This window comes from Phodopus roborovskii, unplaced genomic scaffold (assembly GCF_943737965.1).
Source record: "Phodopus roborovskii unplaced genomic scaffold, PHOROB, whole genome shotgun sequence".
NCBI classification, from domain to species: domain Eukaryota; kingdom Metazoa; phylum Chordata; class Mammalia; order Rodentia; family Cricetidae; genus Phodopus; species Phodopus roborovskii.
The window spans coordinates 37,725,546-37,748,228 of record NW_026126447.1 but is presented as its reverse complement, the minus strand read 5'-3'; the positions used below and the strand labels follow the sequence as shown (position 1 = coordinate 37,748,228).

The 22,683-nt window shown below is 42.3% G+C and overlaps 1 protein-coding gene across 1 annotated transcript in view; it reads right to left on the bottom strand.

Annotated features, from left to right (window-relative positions):
• The window catches only part of Usp24 (ubiquitin specific peptidase 24), a 123,602-nt gene extending 102,839 nt beyond the window's left edge, over positions 1–20,763 (bottom strand). The window contains exon 1 of the mRNA XM_051188293.1: positions 20,291–20,763. Coding sequence (XP_051044250.1) covers positions 20,291–20,605 — 315 coding nt within the window. The 5' untranslated portion in view covers positions 20,606–20,763. The remainder of the gene's footprint in view (positions 1–20,290) is intronic.
• Positions 20,764–22,683: the final 1,920 nt, after the last annotated feature.

Genomic DNA, 22,683 nt, shown 5'->3' with positions numbered 1-22,683 from the left:
AAAACAAACAAACAAACAAAAAAACCCAACAACAACAACAAATAATAATAATAGTAGTAGTAGTAATAATAATGATGATGATGATGATGATGTTATGGCCAATGAAATGGCTCAGTGGGTGAAGGTGTTCCCAAGCCTGACAATTGGAGTTTGATTCCCAGGTCCCACATAGTAGGAGAGAACTCACTCTTCCAAGCTGTCCTCTGCCCTCCACACATGTTGTAGCATGTGTGCGCCTGCGAATGCACGCGCACACACACAGTAAATGGATATAATAAAGAAATCTTTAATTAAAAACAAAAAACTCTTTAAAAAAAAAAAAAAAAAAAAAAGGGGGTGGGGAGAGCTGGAGAGATGGTTCAGAGGTTAAGAGCACTGACTGCACTTCCAGAGGTCCTGAGTTCAATTCCTAGCAACCACATGGTGGCTCACAACCATCTGTAATGAGTTCTGGCCTGTAGACATGCATGCAGGCAGAATACTGTATATATAAAATAAAATAAAAATCTAAAAAAAAAATAAAGCTTAAGTTCCAGTCCACTCAAACCTAAGGCATACACAAAAAATTTCTCAGGTCTTCCCCGGATAAGTGGAAAGTCAAGGTTTCCAAAGTACTACTCCAGCACCCAGGCAAACATTTCTACAAGGAGCAAACAAGGTGCTGGAGAGTTGGCTCAGTGCTTAAGAACACTAGCTGCTCTTTGAGAGGATTCAATTCCCAGCAACCACATGGCAGCCCAGGGACCTGAAGCCCTCTCCTGGCCCCCACAGGCATCTCACATGCAGTCAAAAACTCATACATGTAAAATACTTTAAAAACATCAGTTTAAAGTGCAAACAAGATGGGCATGGTGGCTCATACTGCAGTAGCAGTTAAGAGTGAGTTTCAGGCCAGTCTGGTTATAGAGTGAGACCTTGCCTCAAAACCAAAGCAAACCAAACAAAAAACCACAAACAAGCAAGCTAGAATTTATAAGTTGTCCCCATAACCAAGATCTGCACACAAGAAGATTACCAATTAAAGTCTCTTTTCTTCAAAGCACTAGTGTTTGTTTGTTTGAACTAAGGCTTAATGTTCTAAATAACAGGTGACCAAGCATAGGCAGCTGACAGCATTTGTTCTTAATTTTGCTGTAATTCACGTTCTAGGTATTCCTAAATGTGGAATCTGTTCCCGCTACTTGCTAACTTTGTGGCCTTAAAGGAAGTCCTGAACTTTCCTGTGTGCCTTAGTTTCCCTCAATAAGAAACAGAGACTAGGATTAATACACAGAAGAGACTTCAGATAGCAAGCTGAGGAGCCAACAGGAGCGCATCACCCAGAAGTCCAGCCTTTCTTCAGACTTCTGCTAAGTGCTTGCTTCTCTCTCAGCTTGACTGATTAGCCTAAATTCACTTCCAATGTCCCATATTCTACAAGGACTAATAATAGTTCTGTCCAGAATATGTTTCCTTCCTCCCTCCTATGGTAGTTTGAATGAGAATGGCCCCCACAGGGGCCACTGAATGTTTGATTCCCAGTTAGTAGACTATTTAGGAAGGATTAGAAGGTGTGGCCTTGATGGAGGAGGTGTGTCACTCACTGGGGGATGGACTTGGAGGTTTCAAAGGCTGATGCCAGGTCCAATATTGCTCTCTCTCTCTGCCTTCATCTCACAAATCAGATGTACGGTCTCAGCTATGACTACAGAGCCATGCTTGCCTGCCTGCTACCATGTTTCCCACCATGATGATCACAAACTAACCTTCTGAAGCTGTAAAACAAGCCCCCAAGTAAATACTTCCTTTTATATGATGCCTTGATCACAGTGTCTCTTCCGAGACTAAAATACTTCCCAGTTACTAGTGAAATTTTCCCCAACCAATTGGTCGACTCACCATCACAAGAAATCTCACCAGCCCTTTAACATTGCTTTAGCTGAAGACTTTCACATGCTGCTTGGATTGATACAACACTCATGCAACTGCCATCCCTTGGACCTATGCCCCTCTCCCTAGAGCTGTGATTAAAAACCATGAACAAAAGCAACTTGAGGAGGAAAGGGTTTACTTATTTGGATTATATATCCCAGGTTCATAGACCCTTGAGGGAAGCCAAAGCAGGACCCTGGAAGCAGAAGCTGAAGTAGAGGCCATGAAGGAGTGCTGCTTATTGTCTTGCTCCCTGTGGCTTGCTCAGCCTGCTATTTATACAACTCAGGACCACCTGGCCAGGGGTGGTACCTCCCACATCAGATGAGCTACCCTACATCAATCATTAATCAAGTAAATACCCCCACAGACTTGCCTACAGACCAGTCTGATAGAATTAAGTCTTCAATTTGAGATTCCTTCTTCCCAGATGTCTAGGTTTGTGAAAAGCTTACAGAATACACCCAAAAAAGAAGCTGAGCCTAACATTTTCTCTCCATCTCCTCCCCTGTTGCTGACAGTTGCCTAAGGAGAGCTTCTTTGTTGCCCTGGGTATATACACTTACACACACACACACACACACACACACAGGCACGCACACGCGCACGCACACGCACACACACACAGAGCCAGCCACTCTCCAAATCCTCCTGCCCCAGCCCCTGTAGCACAAGATCCTGTCATGAAATCATGCACTCTGCTTTCTACCCAGAATGCCACACTCAATTACAATGCCCTTTCTCAGCCTAAGAGATCTCTACTCCCACAAAACCACTTCAGTTATCTCCTCTTCATAATTTTCAATATTCCTCCAAGCAAGAGAACAACCTGTGTCTTCTATTTTTACACATAATTGGCATTCTGCATTTTCTGGAAGCTGTGAATAACACAAGACAGTTCTGACTTTGAAGCCTGGAGAAAACAATTAGATAAATTCTAATTTCTTGTAAAGAACATGTTACTCTAGAGTATTATTAAAAAAAAAAAAAAAACATGAAGGAACCAACCATTCAGCTTTTTTTGTTTATTTTTTTTCAAGACAAGGTTTCTCTGTGTAGCCCTGGCTGCCATGGAACTCACTCTGTAGACCAGGCTGCCTGCCTCTGCCTCCCAAGTGCTTGGATTAAAGGCATGCATTACCACCTGGCTCCATTCAGCTTTTTAAAAGAAGGAAATTTTTAAAAAAGAAAGCATGCCATAACATGAATAGACCTTGGGGCTAAATGAAATGAGCCAGTCACAAAAGACTAGTACTATATAATTCTACATATAGTAGAATACTATAGCATATACTAGTACTATATGATTCTACATATAGTATCTAAAATAATCACATAGAAATAAATCAGAATGGCATTTGCCAGGTACTAGTGAGTGGCGAGCTGTTTTTGGTTTTGTTTTGTTTTTTTTTTTTTTTTTTTAAACAGATATAGAGCTTACGATTTTTATAATATAAAAAAGTTCTAGAGATCTGTTTCAAAGTTCTAGAGATCTGTTTCACAACCATATGAACATACTTAGCATTACTTAATGTACACTTAAGAAAAAAAGAATTCCCTGCAATCACAGCTGGAGACAACCTACTATGTGAGATCATTCGTAAGCCAAATCCCAACAGACAACTACTTTACTGCAGCAGTACTACACATGTGGCTAGTTACTAGTCCTTATGAGGCCTGACCCACCAGCAACATTTCACTCTGCTGTTCCCTGGCTCATCCTTGAAAGCCCTTCATCACTGGGTTCTAGGACAGAGCCCCTTGCCTGACTCCTTGCATGGGTGTTCTTCATCACCCAGGGTCTAGACATGCACCTTAGAATCCAGTCTTCAGACCTCTTCTCTATCCATCAGCCCTTAGCGCCCATGAGTAGAGTCTAATCTAATGCAGTTTTCTCTTGTTTGCATCATTATCTCTCTAAAGCACACACCATTTTAGAAGTTGAATTACCTAATTCCCCGTGAAACTCAACACCAAGGAATAAGACTGCCGGGTAGTGCTGAGCTTTGGAATAACTCACCGAAAAATCTCAGTGGTTTGTTTTTATTATTATTGTTTATACCTCTCCTCAAAGACCAAATTTTTTTGCGCCTCTGGAGTATGTCCCTATGGGCTCTAAATACTACTTCTGGGCTGAAGGCTTCCATTTTGGCCAAAGTTTAGAACTCTTCTCTGAACTCCAATCATATCACAAACACCCTTTCTGACAATTTCACTTAAATATCCAACAGGCATTTTAACATGTCCTCCCCCATCTCAAAACTACCCACTAACACATGTTATTTCCATGTTTGAAATCTTCAACCCTTTCCTTATTCTTCCCAAAGTTGAAGAGCTGACCTCCTCTCCACCACCAACTTAAACTCCAACAATATTTGCTTCCCTGAGTAGCTCAAACACACCAACTTCTTACTTGGAGTCTTTACACTACATGTTCCCTCCAAGAAGTTCAAATGGCATGACCTACTGCTTTTTAGGTGAAGTTTTATTAGAACACAAATCCATTCATTTGTTTACATTTCATCTGGTTACTTTCATATGACAACAGCAGAGGTGATCAGAGACATAGAGACTTTATGGCTCACTAAACCTTAAATGTTTACTATCAGGCCCTGTGGAGCACAACATTCCTATCAACAGGCAGTGCCTTCACCTTCTTGTCTTTGTTCATACATGACCTTTCATGCAGCTTTCCTTGAACAATCTATTTTAAAAGTAGCCTGCCCTTGTCATACCCACTTTCCACTCCCCTTTCCACTCAACTTTCCCCCTCAGTATTTAAAACCATATAAGTCTACATTTTACTTATTTATCTTGATTTTTACCTGTCTTCCCTGGACTACATACAATATAAAGGCTTCACCAGGTAGAATGTTTTTTGTTACATCATTGACACTAGCCGCTGAAACAAAGGTTCTCCATAAATATTTGATGAGTAAATCAGTGTATGTTAGGTACCTGATAAATACTTGCAAACGTGAAGAGGAAAGGATTCTGGGTACAGAGAACTCTGTGTACTCAAGCATTTCAGAGTGACATATTTAAAGCACATTTCCTATCTCTGTAATATCAAATTATGAGTTATTTTAAACCATCTATTTAGACATTTGGCACCTTCAATCAGACTATGTTACACAATGGGAGGAGCTGTGTCTTGTTGTTCATTCTGTTCCCAGAGTCTATACTTTTATCTGACACCCAGATCCCTTACACAATTATCTCCAGAAATACCCAAGAACGTCTGCCTACTAAACAGGTCTAGCACCCAAGTGCTTAGGTCACTCTGGGATTGTCTGATCCCTCTTTACAGATGAAATTTTAACTAAATTATATCTCAAAATAATTCTAATACCTACCTAAGAAAACGAAATGTCCCTTGAACTTTCACTAACTTGTGAGAGAAACATGCCATTCATTGCTTTACTTCTAACTACAAATGGATTTGGGAGTACTGAGCAAGATCACTTTCCAGTATGAGTAACAACTCTCCAGCTCCATATATATATTTATATTTTAAAACATTAAAGAAAATGCCCTAAAAACTCAAATTTCAAATTAGCGGAAGTAAAGCGATATACCTTAAAAGGTTAGCTACACAAATATTTCACTTATAGGAACATAACTCCATTAAAGGTACCTTTAGAAAGACATTTAATGTTCATTCAAGCAATACACTCTAGTTTAATGTTTGTTCACAGCTGCAAAAATAATTCATTAGGCTTAAGAAAAAGATCCAGAGAGTGAAACCTGAAGACAAAGGTGAGTAAAACACAATAGGAGGAAAACACAGCGCCATCATTTTTGGTGTGGAGAGAACACAGAACTCCAAGTCCAGAAATGTGACACAGGTCAGTGCTGTCCAGTCAGAGAAGCGTATGGTTAGAGAGGGTGGTGGTCATTGCAGAGACTCACAACTGGTCAAGATGCTGAGAAAAAGTGAGTGGTGAGGATGCTTAGCCATAAATAGAGTACCCCTTCAACCCCTACAAGACTCAGGCAAACTGTGGAAGAGAGGGTGGAGGAGGACAGGGGGGACAGCTGTAAAAGGCTGTCTACTGGATGTAGCATGGCTGTTGTGTTACTATTCGCAATACACACAAGATAGGGTCCATCACCATTCCTGGACAGATGTGGGGAAGGGGCTCATGAGGACTGCCTCTCCCTGAGCAGCTGCTGATAGTAGTGGCTGCTAGGGGAAAGGGAGCCTTTTTTTTTTTTTTTTAATCACCAGTGATATAGTCACTGTTAATATGGCCTTGCTCAATAAATGTGCACTAATGCTGCCTATGACCCTAATTTAACAATGGGTCACAAAAAAACAAAAAACAAGCAACAACAAAAACCAGCCCAACAAACAAAGACATGAAAATAAGAAGGGGACTCACTGGGAAGGAGGGATTCAGGAATAAGACAGAGTTAAGAAAGGGTGATGGGTGTGTCTGCGTGAAAAGATCCGAATACATTATATACATTTTATAATTTATGAAGTTATAAAAAATTAAAAAACAAACAAACATGGGGCAAAGTCTCACCATTAGTTGCATGATTTTTGATAGATCAAATGGTATTTTAGGCTGGGTACTTATTTGTTGGAAAAACTGACCTGAACATTGAAGGATGACTAACACTGAGGCACCAAGAATATCTTTTGAGTTGTGATAGCCAAGGAGACTCTAGACTGTGCCAAAAATAATGTCTACCAGCATGCATCACTATGCCTAGTTTATGTGGTGCTGGGGATGAACCCAGATCTAATTCATACTAGGCAAGCACTCTAGTAACTGAATTACATCGTCAGCCCTCCTAGTTGAACTGTATGGTAGAATGTGTTCTCTTTCTCCACTAGAAGTCTCTTTACTCAAGTCCCAACTAAGTCGTGCAATACAGAAACACTGGTAAACACATCTTCAAAAGTGGAGAATGTTTTTAAAGCGTCTATTGTGTTCTTTAGAAGAATATAAAGCAAAGGAAGTGGTATAGAATACCCAAGATCAAATTTAATGTATTAAGTCCAAAACTGGTTCATTATAAAACACTGGCAAGAGTTCAGAAAGTCCATTCCCACAAACTGTAATGGAAAATAAACACCCTGACAGAAATCTGCTCAAAGGCTCTAAAATTTCAATGGCACTCAAGCTACTGTTTTACAGTCTTAGGCAACCAACCTGAACTACATGCTGAGTTCCAGGACAGCTACAGCTACTGTAGACCTTGTCTCAAAAAAAAAAAAAAAGTTTTAAGCAACATAACTTTAGGGGATTATGTGATATACATGAATGGAACAAATATTTCAAAATGGTGATGGTAACAAATATTTTCCAGAGCAGATTCTTTCATTTAGCTTTGTAGCTCCAATATGAAATGCTACCTTAGACTTCATGAGAAATACAGAAGACCAACCCAGTTCAGTATGAATGAAAAATCACAGTACCAATATAATGGGATAAATGCCACAATATGTGTTAGCTCCATTTTGTAGAAAAGGATAAGTACAGGAGTAAAGGGACAAGACAAGCAGTTCTATGGATTAATTCTTCCAGTCCAATTCAGCAGGAGTAGGAGAAGGAAGGGGACAAGGCAGGTCAGAGAGGAGAAAAGCCTTTCACAGAGACAAGGAGTCATATAATGCCATGTCATATTTTAAAGCTGACTTTTTAAAGTATCCCCTAAGGGTTCACTAATTTGTAGTTTTATTTTTGCAGTTATTAAAATACAGAATCTACATCAAGTGTTGTTTTCAACATGCTAATACCATTCCAAAATCTTTCAAAATGCTTAATTTCAAATCTATAAATGTACACTATCTCCCAGGTGGCATTTCCGATAACCACTGTGTTATATACACAGAGAACAATGGAGTTTTAAAGAACTGAAGGGGATATATCTGAAACAATTTCTAACCCAGGCTACATATTGGTCCAAGATTTTACAGCTTATTTTCAAGTATTCAGTACCCATGCTGTCTGGGTACACTCAGGGAGGTGCCTAGAGTGCTAAAGTGATAGGCTGACACAGCATCTTGGGAAGTGACAGCAATTGCTTGGCCTCCTCCTGAAACCCACCACCCTTCATTAACTTATGAGGAACTACAAGTGGAAAATTCCTAAAGAAGAAAGCAAAGAGGGCGGGGTTCCATAGTAACTATGACCTTCTAACTAAGGGAGTCATAATGACTAAAAAATAGAAACTTTGTGAGTTAGGACATATTTAAGATGACCTATAGTCAAATACTTCCTCATGTTACAAAGAAAAACATGGTTGTGCATGGTGATGCAAGCTTCTAACACTCAATCTAACCCAAGAGGCTACACAGCAAAAGGATTGCTGCAACTGGAGGCCAGCCTGGGTGACACAGTGAGTTCCAGTCGCCTGGTCTACAGAGTGATGCCCTCTTTCAAACAAACCTGAGTGTGATGGGGCACACTTGTAAGTCAGAAAGATTATTGTACATTTGAGGCCAGCATGAGCCAAGGTGCCATTTAAAAGGAGTAAGAAGAAGACAGAGCAAAGTAAACAAAATCCACCCAGGAAGCAGGAGGAAGAATTTCTTCCTGATTTTGATAATGAGCCAAAAGTCATAATCCTCGAAGTGACAAGACTTGACACACCAAGATCTGCATAGTTCCTTTTAGCCCTGAGAGAAATTTTCTATTTCAATCCCTAAAGTTAAAATTCTTAACTTTGTTTGCTGGAATAATGGGAAGGAACAGCAGAAAACAGTTCTGTGGGTAAGTTTAGTTTTGTAAGGGCTATCTTGCTATGCAGCCTTGATACTCCTCTCCAGATTATAATGGCTATACACTGGGTGAATGAGAGAAAATGCTGCATCATGTCTGATCTTTGACACTTAGTGAATGCTTTGAATTCCTTTACTACAGACCTGTTCTAGACTTCAGCCAATAAAGCTGAGAGTGATGAAAAACAAATAGGACTTGCTTGTTATTCCTTACAGATGCTTCTGTGCCTCTCTGTATACCTATTGTAAACAACTCTTTTTATGGTACAAAGTACATATATTTGGCCTGAATCATTTCAATAGGGACTGAGTGCTAGCTACTCACCAGAATCTTCAAAAACAAATAATACACTTGTTTCTATGTGTGTAAGATTGAAGTATCAAGGATCTGCTGCTATTATAATTCACCAGAACATTTCAAAATGAGGCAGGAACCATGAGAAATAAATCTCACAAAATGAAAATAACACTGTCAATTATTTTAGCACTCCAGCATAAAACATATCACAAAAATCAAAGTAGGAATAATAGGGCAGAGCCCAGTTTAAGTGGCCCCCTGGAAGGTTTTCATTTCACAGGGCTGCTGCTACTTCCATCTTTAGTCAGCCTTTCAAACATTCCCAACACCCAGCTCTAAAAGACTTCTGTATTAAAAACAATCACGAGACATTTAACATAGAAACAGATTAGTTCCTGTCCAGATGTGGTGACTACACCTGTAATCCAGCACTTAGAAAGTTAGGAAGGCAGATGGCCACAACACGAGAGCCCGTCTTTTTTTTTTTTTTTTTTAAAGGCAAGCAGGGAATGGTGGTGCATACATTTAATCCCAGATCTCTGGGAGAGAGAGGCAGATGGATCTCTGAGTTTGAGATCAGCATGATCTACAGAGGTACAGGACAGCCATGGCTAAATAATGAGCTCTTCTTTAAAAAAAAAAAAAAATCAATTTCTTTCCTTTTTTTTTTTTTACATTTATGTTTTTTTGTTTTGTTTTTGTTTTTCAAGACAGGGTTTCTCTGTATTGCTTTGGAGCCTGTCCTAGAACTCTCTCTGTAGACCAGGCTGGCCTCAAAGTCACAGTGATCTGCCTGCCTCTGCCTCCCACGTGCTGGGACTAAAGGCATTCGCCTTACTGCCCAGCTACATTTATGCTTTTAGTTAAAAAAAAAAAAAAAAAATCCCTTAAAAGATATTTGGTTTCCTGGCAATGGTTACTACTATAAACTGTATCACAAAGATATTCCCAAGGCACCACCAAAATCCTTTTAATAAATCTATACTTCTTCATATTTAACTCATAATTTTATAGTTTCTAGCTTCTACAAAAATCAAATATAGTTTATCACATTTTATAGACATAAAAAATCTACTAGGTGCAAGGCTGTGAGAAAGAGGTCAATTCTGATGTCAGCTTCATTGGATGAAGAAATGTGTAGGGCATCAGGGAAGCATAACTTTGTGTCTGTTTCTAGAGTGAACTGAGGAGACCGGGTCTAAATGTGGGCAACAGCACCTCGGGCTGTTGTGGAGCTGAAAAGAAGGGGAAAAGCAACTCTGTGCTTTTCTCTGCTTCCTGGTCTGCTGTGAATACCTCCTGCTGTCATGCCTTCCCTACAAGACAGTGTCCTCTCTGACTCTGACACAAAATAAATCCTTCCTCTTTAAGTTGCCTTTGGCAGGTCTTGGTCACTGCAATGAAAAAAAGTACTAAGAAGGGGCTATGTCTGATTTCTTCATCCTTGTACTTATTCTCAATACCTTCCTCAGTGCCTAACATACACAGTAAGTTCTTGACAAAAACTAGCTAAAGAATAGCTAGCTCCAGAAAATGGGCGTTAGTTATTCTGCAGCTCTGATAGTTTAGTATAATGTGTGTTGTTACTAATAAAATTTCATTTAAATGATTGTTTAGATTTTTTTCAGTGTTTCCATGTAGAATTTTATTCAGAGAATTCTTTCCACTTAATAAAAATAAGAAATAGCTGTTCTCTTTTAAAAATGTACAATTTCTGCATATAAAAGGCAAAAAATAGGGTGAGTGGAATCCTTAAAAACTGCAGCTAGAAGCCTACCCTAACAACTCTAGTGCTGCTAAGGGACACAGGAACACAGAAACACCACTGACTATGCCAGCAAGTGTCTACCTGAACTCTGTATTCTACCCCTTAATAGCTGTTTTTTCCCAGCTTTTCAAAGCTGGCAGGTAGACAAGACAGAGATCAATCAGTACACACAGCAAGAGTTAGGAATAACACAATGCTGTGAGCTCTTGGGGAAGGAGCATGTGTGGGGGAGCACGGAAAAGAAGCAGGCAGGACAGGAAGAGAAACAAAAAATGCTGCTCACAATACTCAGACTCAACCTGGGTCAATCCTGTGGAAACAGTTTCCTTAAAGTAGGAATAACAACAGATTGAACAGCTAGATAACCAAATGTGAATTCTAGCTCTTATAAGACAGTTCCTGTGATGGCTAATCTTGGTTGTCAACTCACTAGATCTGGAATCAACTAAAAGGTAAGCTACTGGGCACGGCTGAGAGGTATTCTCTTATGAACTATCTGAAGGGGGAAGGCCTATCATAAACATGGCAGTACCTTCTGGTGGCAGATGACACAAGAGCAAAGGAGGAATCTTCTTTGTTCATGCTTGCTCTCATTCCTGGTGTCAGCATCAAAAGCAGTGAGGTCAGGAACTAAAACAGGGCAGGAACCAAGGGGCAGGAGCTGATGCAGAGGCTGCTTACTTGTTTAATGATACAAAGCTGTGTTGCATTCTTTTCTGCTGCATTTGTTTAACTCCTTAAAGCCCTGTTACTTTGCCTGCCTAAAACACCCGACTGACCTAATACAAAGCTGAATGGCCAATAGCTAGAAAGGAGAGACAGACAGGGCTGGCGGCTAGAGAGAATAAATAGGAGAAATCTAAGGAGTAAAAAAAGGAGGAAGGATCGAGAAGAGGAGAAGAGGACATTGGGGCCAGTCGGCTAGCCACAGAGTAAGAAGGAAAGAAAGGTATATAGAATTAAGAAACGTAAAAAACCCAGAGTTAAAGAGAAACAGGATAATTTAAGTTAAAAAAGCTGACTAGAAAACAAGCCAAGGCATTCATAAGTAAGAATAAGTCTCTGTGTATTTCTTTGGGGGCTGTGTGGCGGACTCCTAAGGAGTAAAAGACAACCAACTACAGAAAACTTTAATTCAGAAAAATCAGCCTCATCCATCCCAAAATAACAGTACAAATATCATATTTATTAGCTTATTTTCAATAGTGTGTGCAGACATGATTGGTTCTATAGTTTCTATCTTCTCAAATTTCAATAAATGAAAAAAAAAAAAATCAAGCCAGGCATGGTGGTACGCACATATAATCTCCGCACTTGGGAGGCAAAAGCAGGAAACCAGGAATTATATAGCAAGTTTGAGGGCCACCTGAGTACCTGAGCTATGAGACCTTTTCTCCATTGGTGGTAGTGAAAAGAAAAAAAGCTATAAACTGCCCCAAATGTGTGTGCACATATGCATGCAGGTGTGTATAGGCCACAGGCTGGCATCAGGTGTCATTTCCGTCACTCTGCACTATACTTTATGAAACAAAGGGCAAACCTATTCAGTACACTAGCCGAACAGGGAGCCTCAGGGATCTGCCTGTTTCTGCTTGCCATATTGACTTCATATGATATTCTGGCTAATTTTATGTCAACTTGAAACAAGATAAAATGATCTAAAATGAGGGAACATCAACTGAGACAATGCCTCCATAAGATCCTGCTGTAGGCATTGTCTTAATTACTAATTGATGTGGGAGGGACCAGTCTTTGTGGATGGTGCCATCCCTGGGCTGATGGTTCTGAGTTTTGTAAGAAAGCAGACTGAGCATCAATGGGGAGCAAGCCAATATGCAGCTCCCCTCCATGGCCTCTGCATCAGCTCCTGCCCTCACTGCTTTTGATGATGAACATATGGAACTGTGAGTAACATAAATCCTTTCCTACCCAAGTTGCTTTTGGTCACTGTGTTTCATCAGTAACCCTAAGACATGAGGTTCTAGGAATCCAAGCTTGGGTCTTCATGCCTGCCTGGTACATTAGTTCCTCTTGATAAAACACTATGAACAAGATCTCTTACAAGTTTATTTGGGCTTATGGTTGTGGAAAGGCAAGGACTGTTGTGGCAGGGAGGTACAACAGCCAGCAGTGGGAATGGTGGCAGAAGCAACACGCAGAAAGCTCACATTGTCTACCAGAAGCACAAAGCAGACAGAACAAATTAGAAGTAGTTAGAGATTTTTACACTCAAAGCCTACCCCAGGAACATACTTCATCTAGCTGTACCTCCTAGACACTCTCACACAGCGCCACAACTGGGGATCCAAGTGTTTAAATGCCTGATACTACAGTGACATTTCTTACTCAAACCACCACACACAGCACACACTTTACTAGCTGAGCCATCGCCTCATTCTGGGATACTCTTTTTGGAGAAACTGAGGCTCAGAAACATATGTTCCCCAGTAACATAGCTAGCAAGCACAGAACCATGAATAGAAGTGCACAGTCTCCCAAAAACCATGGTTTAATATTCTTTCAAGTATCCCTTGACCTTTACTTTCAGATTCTTTGTCTAGCCATCAACTAAGTAATTTCTCTGTCTAATCAATGCAAGCCAGGAACACTGCAGATAAAACACACAGAAATTTTAAAGTAAAATTTTGTCATCATCAGTGCTTTACTTGCACAATATGCAGTGGGAGAATATAGATATGTGTGTACTTCATTAAAAGAAAAATAGTATATGAACTAACCTTGAAGAATGAACCAGTGCTAGCCAGATAAGGAAAAACAAGGGGTGGAAAAACAGATGGCAGTAACCTACAAGGGTCAGGAAGGTGAGATAAAATCAAATAAAATATGGAAACCCGGTAATAATAAGACTTTAGACTTTACCCAGAGGAGATGAGGAATTATACTCATGACCAAGGTTATCCTATTAAAGCTTGCATGTTAGAAAGATCATTCTAGTGCTGAAAACACAAAGTCACAGAGAAACATTAAGAGACAGGAATGGAAACTAGAACAGAGATAAAAAAGGAACCCTGACAAATATACACTAGAAGAGGCCTTGGTTCTCTTATAGGTGGAGTTATGTATGAGAGCTGGGATCCAAATTCTAGTTCTCAAGATGAAGTAGAAATACATGTAACTGCTAAACCATCACTCCAGCTCTGACAAAAGATTTCAAAAGAAGGGTGGGGGGGGGACAGGCTACTATAACTGAGATAATTGACAGAGCAAGTATTGCCTTTTATAGTTAAAACACCTTTCTATTTTTGAGATGCCAACACATATTTTAAATGGATTCTAAATACCTTGCTGTTGATTTCCAAGTATAAATTTTAAAGTGCAATTCAATTCCCAGCTGAAACTGACAATATATAGTGTAAAACACAAAGGAACGGCAAATTGGGGTCTGAAAGCACACATCACAGACACTGCAAAGTTTCTGCCATAAAATATCTGACCAATAACCTTGCTTTAATTGCTAAAGTCACTTTGAAGACCTATTGATAAAGACTATAAGCATCATGTTGCTTCTTAATGTTTCAAAACAATAAACTCATGTGAAGGCATGCTAAGTAATGTCAACTGAATTTCACAATACAAATAAATGAACTAATATGGACAGCAAGTTTCAACAGCACAACTGAGTTTGCCTTAGAACTGGGGAAATGGGTAAGCAACTAAGATTGTCCTCTGCACAAGGACCATCAAGCCTGGAACTCAGCGCTGGGAAAACAGCCCACAAATCTTTACACCATGGCTTCAGCACTTTCTTTACTCCCCCCACCACTGGTTTTTCAAGTCAGGGTTTCTGTGTGTATCCCAGGCTGTCCCAGAACTCACTCTGTAGTCCAGGCTGGCCTTGAACTCAAGAGATCTGCCTGCCTCTGCCTCCTGAGTGCTGGAATTAAAGGATTTACCCATTAAACTTTTTTTTGATACTTTCTTATTAAAAATGAAAATTTCCAGGACTGGAAGGAAGCTCAGCAGTTAAAAGCATGTACTGCTCTTACAGAGAGCCTGAATTCAGTTCCCAGCATCCACCTCAGGTGGCTCACAACCATCTGTAACTCCACCTTCAGAGGATCCAACACGTCTAGCCTTCACTTAGCTCCTGCACTTAGGTGTACGTGCGCGCTCTCTCTCTCCCTCCCTCCCTCCTTCCCTCCCCCCCTTCAAGTATCTAAGTATGTTGATAGATTTTCCTATTAAAAGGTGAAACCTTGCCAGGTCTGGTGGCACAGGCCTTTAACCTGAGCATTCAGGAGGCAGAGGCAGGAGGATCCCTATGAGTTTGAGGCCAGCCTGGTCTATATAGTGAGCTCCCGGCCAGCCAGGGCTACACAGAGAGACCCTGTCAGAAGGACCCTGTCGTAACAAAAATGAAAACAAAACACCACAAAACCCTGAAATCTCTTCAAATTATCAAAGCAGTACAATATTTATTTTTTATTGAAAATTATCTCAAGTCCTAAGCTAATAAGCTATATGATGCTGTCATGGTCTATTATGATAAACAGACTAAAAGCTTACACTCAAGACACAGAAGGAAGTTCCTTCATACCAATTACAAATATTCTAAAAGCAAAAGAGTGGAAGGGAGATTGCTTAGCAGGTAGAAGCTATAATGATAAAAGCTTCAAGGGCTGGGTTCAATTGCCAGAACCTATATAAAAAGCGGGGGAGATGGCTCTGAAGTTGGGAGCATTTGTTGCTCTTGCAGAGGACCCAGTTTGAGTTTCCCTATAGTGTTTCACAACAATCTGCAACTCCAATTCCAAGGAATCTGATGCCTTTTTCTGGTCTCCATGGATACCAAGCACACACACAGTGCCCATATATACATACAAGAAAAACATTTATACACATAAAACAAAAACAAGTAAATTTTTTCAAAAAGCTGAACATGGTAGTTAGTATACTGTGATCTATACTGTGGAACAATTTCTGTACCTATAAATACATATTGCTCTCATTGAAGAAGCAACATGGGAAGTCATACATGGGGTAAACAAGCCTCGGAGCAGCACATAGATGACTAGAAATGGGTTAAGCTGTAAGAGCTGGCTGAAGACATGCCTAAGCTATCTGCCGAGCAATTATAATTAATAAGTCTCTGTGTGGTTATTTAGAAATTGGCAGGTAGAACAAAAAAGTCTGCCTACAGAACTCTGAACTCCTATGACAGGGTAGAAGGCAAAGACAGGCAAATCTCCCAGAAGTTCATGGTTCAATTAGCCTGAGGTACTCAATTCAGCAGCAGAATCAAGAGAGACTGTCTCAACAAGGTGTAGCCAAAAACAATCTCAAACACACACACCACTAGATAATTGAAAAAAATCTTGAAACAAATCACAGCACAATTGAAAAGTGAGAATCCAACCCTTATATGAACTCATACACCTAATCTCCAAAAGAACAGCATAATGACCATAGAGAAATGCTTACTTTAAAAACTAGGCTATGCTGATTTATTTTTCACACTCCTTATTTTTATTTCATCTACTTTCAATTGATCTGAGGATAATTTTTTCCTAAAAGATTTTTTTAAAATGTATCAAACCATAGTAAAGCAAACTACAGATCACATATTCAAATCACTATTAGCCAAAGTATATACTCATTTGATATTTATACTAAAACACACTAGGATGTTATATTTTAGGAAAAACATAAAATGGTTATAATAGAAGCCTCATTTATAACTGGGGGAAGGGAAGAAATTTGACAAATTAAAAGAACTACAATCACTGTGACTTCAACTCCCATGTGTTTTACATGTATTATATGGCAGGACCAACTCTAAGGACCTTAACCTGGTGAATGAAACCAAACAAATTAAGGAACTCTTGCAAATAATACTACCAAAGGAATGTGCACATTCAATAAAAACAAAACAGGAAGTTCAGTTACTTGTCTGATCAGAATATAAAATGACATTTCAAAACATTAACAAATAGAAATGGACAGCTAAGAAAAGTTATGTCTTTAGTTAATGTGAAACTCCTTGCAAAAACTTTTAACATTTTCTAAAGGCAAAATTAAAAAGGAAAAGATATATTTCTTAATTACTAAAATGTCTAAGATACCTGGTCACACTTCTATAGAATCGTTGGGAAAGATTATGAAGACAACTCCAGAGCTCTGTGGAGAGCAGACCTGGGAACCAGCTCTTAGCAATGGCAAAAGAGCACAGGGTTTGCAAGGCCACAGAGAAGCGTGAGGGCTTCCCACAGTGGTGAAGTTGAGAGTAGTTGTGAGATACCATACTCTTTAATGGTAGAATAGACTCCCTATTTGCCGTGGGAAGGTTCTGAAGTAAAACCATTCAAATTTAAAATTAGAAGGTTCTTAGAATCCCTTCCAGACCCAAAGATCAAGAACCACATCTACATCCACATCCAACAAAATTAGCAAGACTAAAACAGCCTCCTTTCCAAGGCAATGCCTTTACTTAATTGGAGGACATTACAAAGGCTTTCTATGCAGTCTGTGTGTTTTATGGGCTACCTGGGTCTCTCTACATGGAATTCACCTCCTCTTACTGAAATGCAACTTTTACTTTTCAAATTTTTAATTTTTAAAGCAAATTCTAACTACAGAAGGACCCCAAATTACCAAACTGATTCTAGCTATATGACCTTGGAAAGTCTCTTCGTGTAAAATGAGAGCTGAAAGTAAGATCTTTAGAATGTAACCTCTATGTTCTTTTGGCCACTTCACTCCCTGCCAGTGGGACAGGACAGGATAAAATGTTTACTGACTGACAGAATCACTGCAGTCCCAAAATACATGTGTCAAATAAATATAGCCACTTCTTCAGCTTTTTCTTCCTCCACTATTTTTTTTTTTTATTCACCTGCTAAGGATGGAATCCAGGGTTTCAAGTATACTAAACATTCTGTTACTGAACTGCATCCCTGGATTCAATTTTTCTCTTTTCAACTAATTACATTTTAGTCTGTATCACCTCAAAATAAATTTTTAAAGGATCCCAAAAATAAGATTTCTTATGCAGAAAACAGAAATACATTTATTTTAAAATAAGACACTCAATTTTTAGAAATTGGGATAAATTATATATAACTGGCAATCATCACTGCTTTTTAGTCTAGTTTTCCCTTTGACCCATTACTGTACCCTGTTTCTTTTTCCTATGTAAGGGAAACTGCCTCTGTGAAGACAACTTCCCCTTTGGTGTCTGAAGGGCCACATCTGTAAAACATGGGGACTGAACTAATCATTAATTTCTGTTTTTGTTGTTGTTTTTTTCAAGACAGAGTTTCTCTGTATTGTTTTGGGACCCGTCTTGGAACTCACTCTGTAGACCAGGCTGGCCTCAAACTCACAGAGATCCGCCTGCCTCTGCCTCCCTAGTGCTGGGACTAAAGGTGTGCGCCACCAACACCCGGCCTAATTATTAATTTCTAAAGTCTCTGCTTTAAAGAAAGAAAAAAAAAAGTATGATTCTGCTTTCATTCTACCCATTAATGTAGTCCTGGTGCCTTGGATCAGTGCTTCTCACTCCCAGAACCAAAGAAGACTCTCACAGTCCGCCTCTCTCCAAACTCTTTACTTTCCCTTCTTATCTATACTGGACCAAAGGAATTCAGTCCTAAAACTATCAGATGGACACAGTGAAAAGCTCCCCGGTTTTTGATGCCAGAGACCTGGGCTGGAATGTAGGTTCCACTACTAATTTCATACCTAAAATGGTGATGAAGTAACTACTTTACTGAGGATTAGTAAAATGAACAAAATACCTAATCAGAGCCTGACATACCTTTCAGAGGCCACAATTTCCCACTAGATATGTGACAAGGACACACAAGCTGCATGGGTGATGATTTTAAAACTGAGTTTACTCTTACCACACTCCTGGTATGGTATCATAAGTTGGCCTGTACTCTGCCAGTATACTATAGGAATAGAGCAGCCCTCTGGAACTCTTACAAGGAAGTGGACCAGCCTCCCACAGCCCCAAATCACATGGCAGGGGAGATGAGGGCTAGACATTCTTTTAAAAGATAGATTCTCTGCATTTTACCTAAAGCAAACTCCTCAGTCTGCTGTTCACTTCAAAGATGCCACTCTAGATCCTTCCAACTTAAATGTACAGGAAGTGAGTTAATGTTAATGTGCCACAAGGGTTCTAACTTATTTTGATTTGCAATCATAAGAGATTGAAAGCAGGAACAGAAAATAAAATTTCTCACATAATGAAAACACACTGAGCTTTGTGGACTCTTACAATCATGTTCAGAAAAAGTGATAGTTTGCTTCTTGATTTCAAAATAGGTCAAAACTGGCAAGAACTAGGGGAGGAGTGCTGGGAACTGGCAGTAAGAGTGGCTTAAGAATACTTAAGAACAGTCACTTGAACACAAGGCTGTGGTGGCGCACACCTTTAGTCCCAGCACAAGGGAGCAGAGGCTGGCACATTTCTGCGTTCAAGACCAGCCATTTTTCTGCAAATTAATCATAAACACTACGGCTTCTGGGTGGCTTCTCCCTGTTTTGGCAAGTTTGTCATGCTCGCCCATATTCCTTGCTCACAATGTAAACTAAAGCACTAAAAGGCCTAGTTTTCACTACTTTCGACTTGAGGTGTCTGATCAAATGCACTAGCGTCCCTTCTCTAAGCTCCAGTTCTTTTCCTTCTCTCTAGCCACTGCTGCACCAACCCCCTCCCCCCCCACACACATTAACCTCCCCAGGGCTATGTCCCTTTCCTCAGTCTAATCTCCCCTCATCTGTGGCCATACTCCCCTTACTCATGCTGGGTCCCAGCTTCAACCTCTCCTTCCTGATCTCTTTCCTGTCTGGTCATTCCTTCGCTCCTATTCTGCCCAGGCTTCTCACTCACTCTTTTCCTCAGTCCAATCCCACTACCTGTCATCGCACAGCTGACCTAGTGAAGTGAAGCCCATCCCTCCAACCCAGACCTTTTAACAGACAAACCTGCCCCTCTACCTTGTATAAACCCCTATCATGCCTGTTCCTGTCTAGGCCCTCCTCATTTTGGACCCTGTCCTCTTTCTGACAGTTGGCTTAAAAACCCAAACCCTCTTTCTAAGCCCAACAGTCCTCTTGTGTGACCCCGCCAAGGCCTCTATTCCGGCTGGCCCATCACAGCACTATTGCCGACTCTGAACTTGGTACCTACCCCAAACCGTCCCTGAAATCAAGTGGCCCAAATACCTGTCCACTAAGACCCCATTCTGACACCCGATATCCATGTCCTTCCCATCTCACAAGCCAGGCGAAAAGTGGAAATGTGGACCCTCCTCTGCAAGCCTCGGGGGTCCCCTACCCTTACTCAGCAGGTAGCCCAGGAGACTCCCCCACGTCCACAGCCCAGATCCGTAAACCTAATAACTCCATGCGGGCAGACTCCTCCCGCAAAGCCCTTCTCCCCATCTGACCCCGGTCTCTGACCAGAACCCGTGCTGGTGTCTCTGTACCCCCAGTTCCATCCCAGCCCCCGCCCAAGGGTCCCGCTGCGAGCCGTGCGGACTGTGTTCCTGCCCACGGGACTCTAGTGCAGCCGCCTCTGCCGCGAGCTCAGGGTAGCCCCACTCACCTCCGCGTCCACCACCTCGTGGTAGGCTGGCGGGGGGTCGAAGCCGCCCCCGCCCCCGGTGCTCCCGCCGCGGGAAGGCCCGCCGCCGTCCCCGCTGCCGTCGCCCCGTGGGCCGCCGCCCGGCCCCGGGCTGGGGCCCCCGCTATCCATGGGCTCGTAGCCGCCGTAGTCCAGGCCCGGCCGCTCGTTGGTGAGCAGCGCCACAGCCTCGTTGATGTCGTTCTTGGCCAGGCGCAGGGCCTTGCGTATGGTGGCCGGGTCCGAGAAGCCCATGCACAGCAGCGTGGTCATGTGCTGCTCCTCCTCCGATTCCATGGCTCCGGCCTCAGAGCCGCGCCGGCCGGCGGGCGGAGAAGCTGCGGCTCCCGGGCCTGGCGGGCCGCGCCGCGCTGCCTCGGCGCCGGCCCCGCACCCGGGCGGGCCCCTGCGCTCCTGCCCCGCGCGCTCCGCGGCCGCCGGGCCAGGGTTGGGCGCGCGCGTGGGCGCCGCGAGCCGAGCCGGAGCGGTGGGGCGCTCAGGCGCGGCCGGCCGGCCCAGCCCCGCGCGCCGCCATGTTGGCCTGCTCCTCCTCCTCGCGGGGCCGCGCCTCCGCTCCCGGAAGCGGCACTAGCGGCGTTCGGCGGGCCGTCCCCGGGCGCGGGCTGCGCAGCGGTGAGTGTGTGTGTGTGTGCGTGCGTGCGTGTGCGTGTGTATGTGTGTGCTCCTCCGAATCCAGGCCGGAGGAGGGGCGCGCGCGGAGCGTGTCTGAGGTGAGAGGCCGCGGCGCGCAGAGCGAGCGCGAGAGTCCTCCGCCGGCGCCTCCGCCCGCCCCTTCCCGGCAACAGGTTCCCTCTGGGATGGGAGGGGCGGGCGCGAAGCGGCTCGCTGGCGGCGGCGGCGGCGCTGAGGTCCCCGGCCTCCGTTGCCTGACGCCGCTCGGGTCCCATAGCGGCGACTCCACCGTCCTCCTCGAGTGTTCTGAGGTCCGAGGAAAGTGATCGCACGCGCCGCCGAAGCCCTCTTCGCCGCCCACAGACACCGGTGCCCGGATCCGCGCGACGAGCACCCCTGCACACCATGGGCCTCCGACCCTGAACTCCGTCTCCTGGCTGAATCCTCATAGCGACACTGACCACCTGTCCCACCTAAACTTTACCAGACTTTTCAGCCGAAATCCATGGAAAATCTAAAATACAATTTTCCCCAACCCGTATGACAACATTTGAAAATGTGAACCGCATTGCCGTCCTCCACGACACATGGAAACATCCTGAGCGTCTATATCCCATCCTGATTCTGACCACCAACCTGAGTTTCTACCTAAGTCTGGCTCAGGGGTCTGTCTGTCTGTCTGTCTTGGGGGCTCTCCCCCGTTTTCTGTCTTCCAGCTTTCGTCTAGTTCTTTGCCTCCTATTTCCACTTCAACATTGGCATTACAGGATCATTTTTGCTAGTTCCCTCTGTCCTTTTGCCCTCTTCCGTTTCCTCTAAATTATGTTTCTTCCATGATCCTGGTTTCTTTCTCTTTTCTTACTATATACTCGCTTAGTTCGTCACCTGCGATCCTGGTACTGGCTTTTTCTTGAAACCAAAGTCTACCAACCTTTCTTTCTCATGCTGTTAAATCATTTCTTTCTGACGGCTTAACAGTCAGACATCCACATACCCCAAATCTGAAATTGTTGACAATACTCAGAACTTTTCTCTATATTCTCTCTGCCAGTATCTTTTCCCTCAGACCTGATGGCCTCTTGCCTAGTAACTTAGCACTTAGTTTACAAACACCAGCGATTTGATTTACTGGGCGAATTTATCATCGTTTATATGTAAATAAATGTACTATTTCTGTTATTATTAAAGGCTTGGTATTGAAGTTGGTCACAAAGTGGACACCTACATAAGATTTTATTAAAGAGTTAACAAGTTTGAGGGGAAAATCAGTGAGGTTTTAAGTACATATAGTAGATTAAAGAACAAAAAGTAGTGGGATTGGAGAGATGGCTCAGTGATTAAGAACCCTGGCTGCTCTTCCAGAGCACTAGAGTTCAATTGCTATCACCCACATGGCAGCTCACAACTGTGTGTAACTCAAGTTCCAGGGGATCTAATACCCTGACACAGACATACATGCAGGCCAAACACCAATGCACATTTAAAACAGAACAAAAGTAGTTTGAGGTAGGCAACCTGTCATATGGTACACACCAAGACAATACCATAGGTCAGGACACCTGTAATCCCAGCACTCAGGAAGCTGAGCCAGGGGGATCTCGGAGGCTTAAGAGTATCCTGAACAAAGCAAAACGTTGTCACAAAATAAACAAGTGTACCATTTACCAAGTCAGGTAGTGTCGGCACGGATGACAAAAAGACCAGTCGATAACCAAAGGCTAAGTGAAAGTATTCATTTTCCC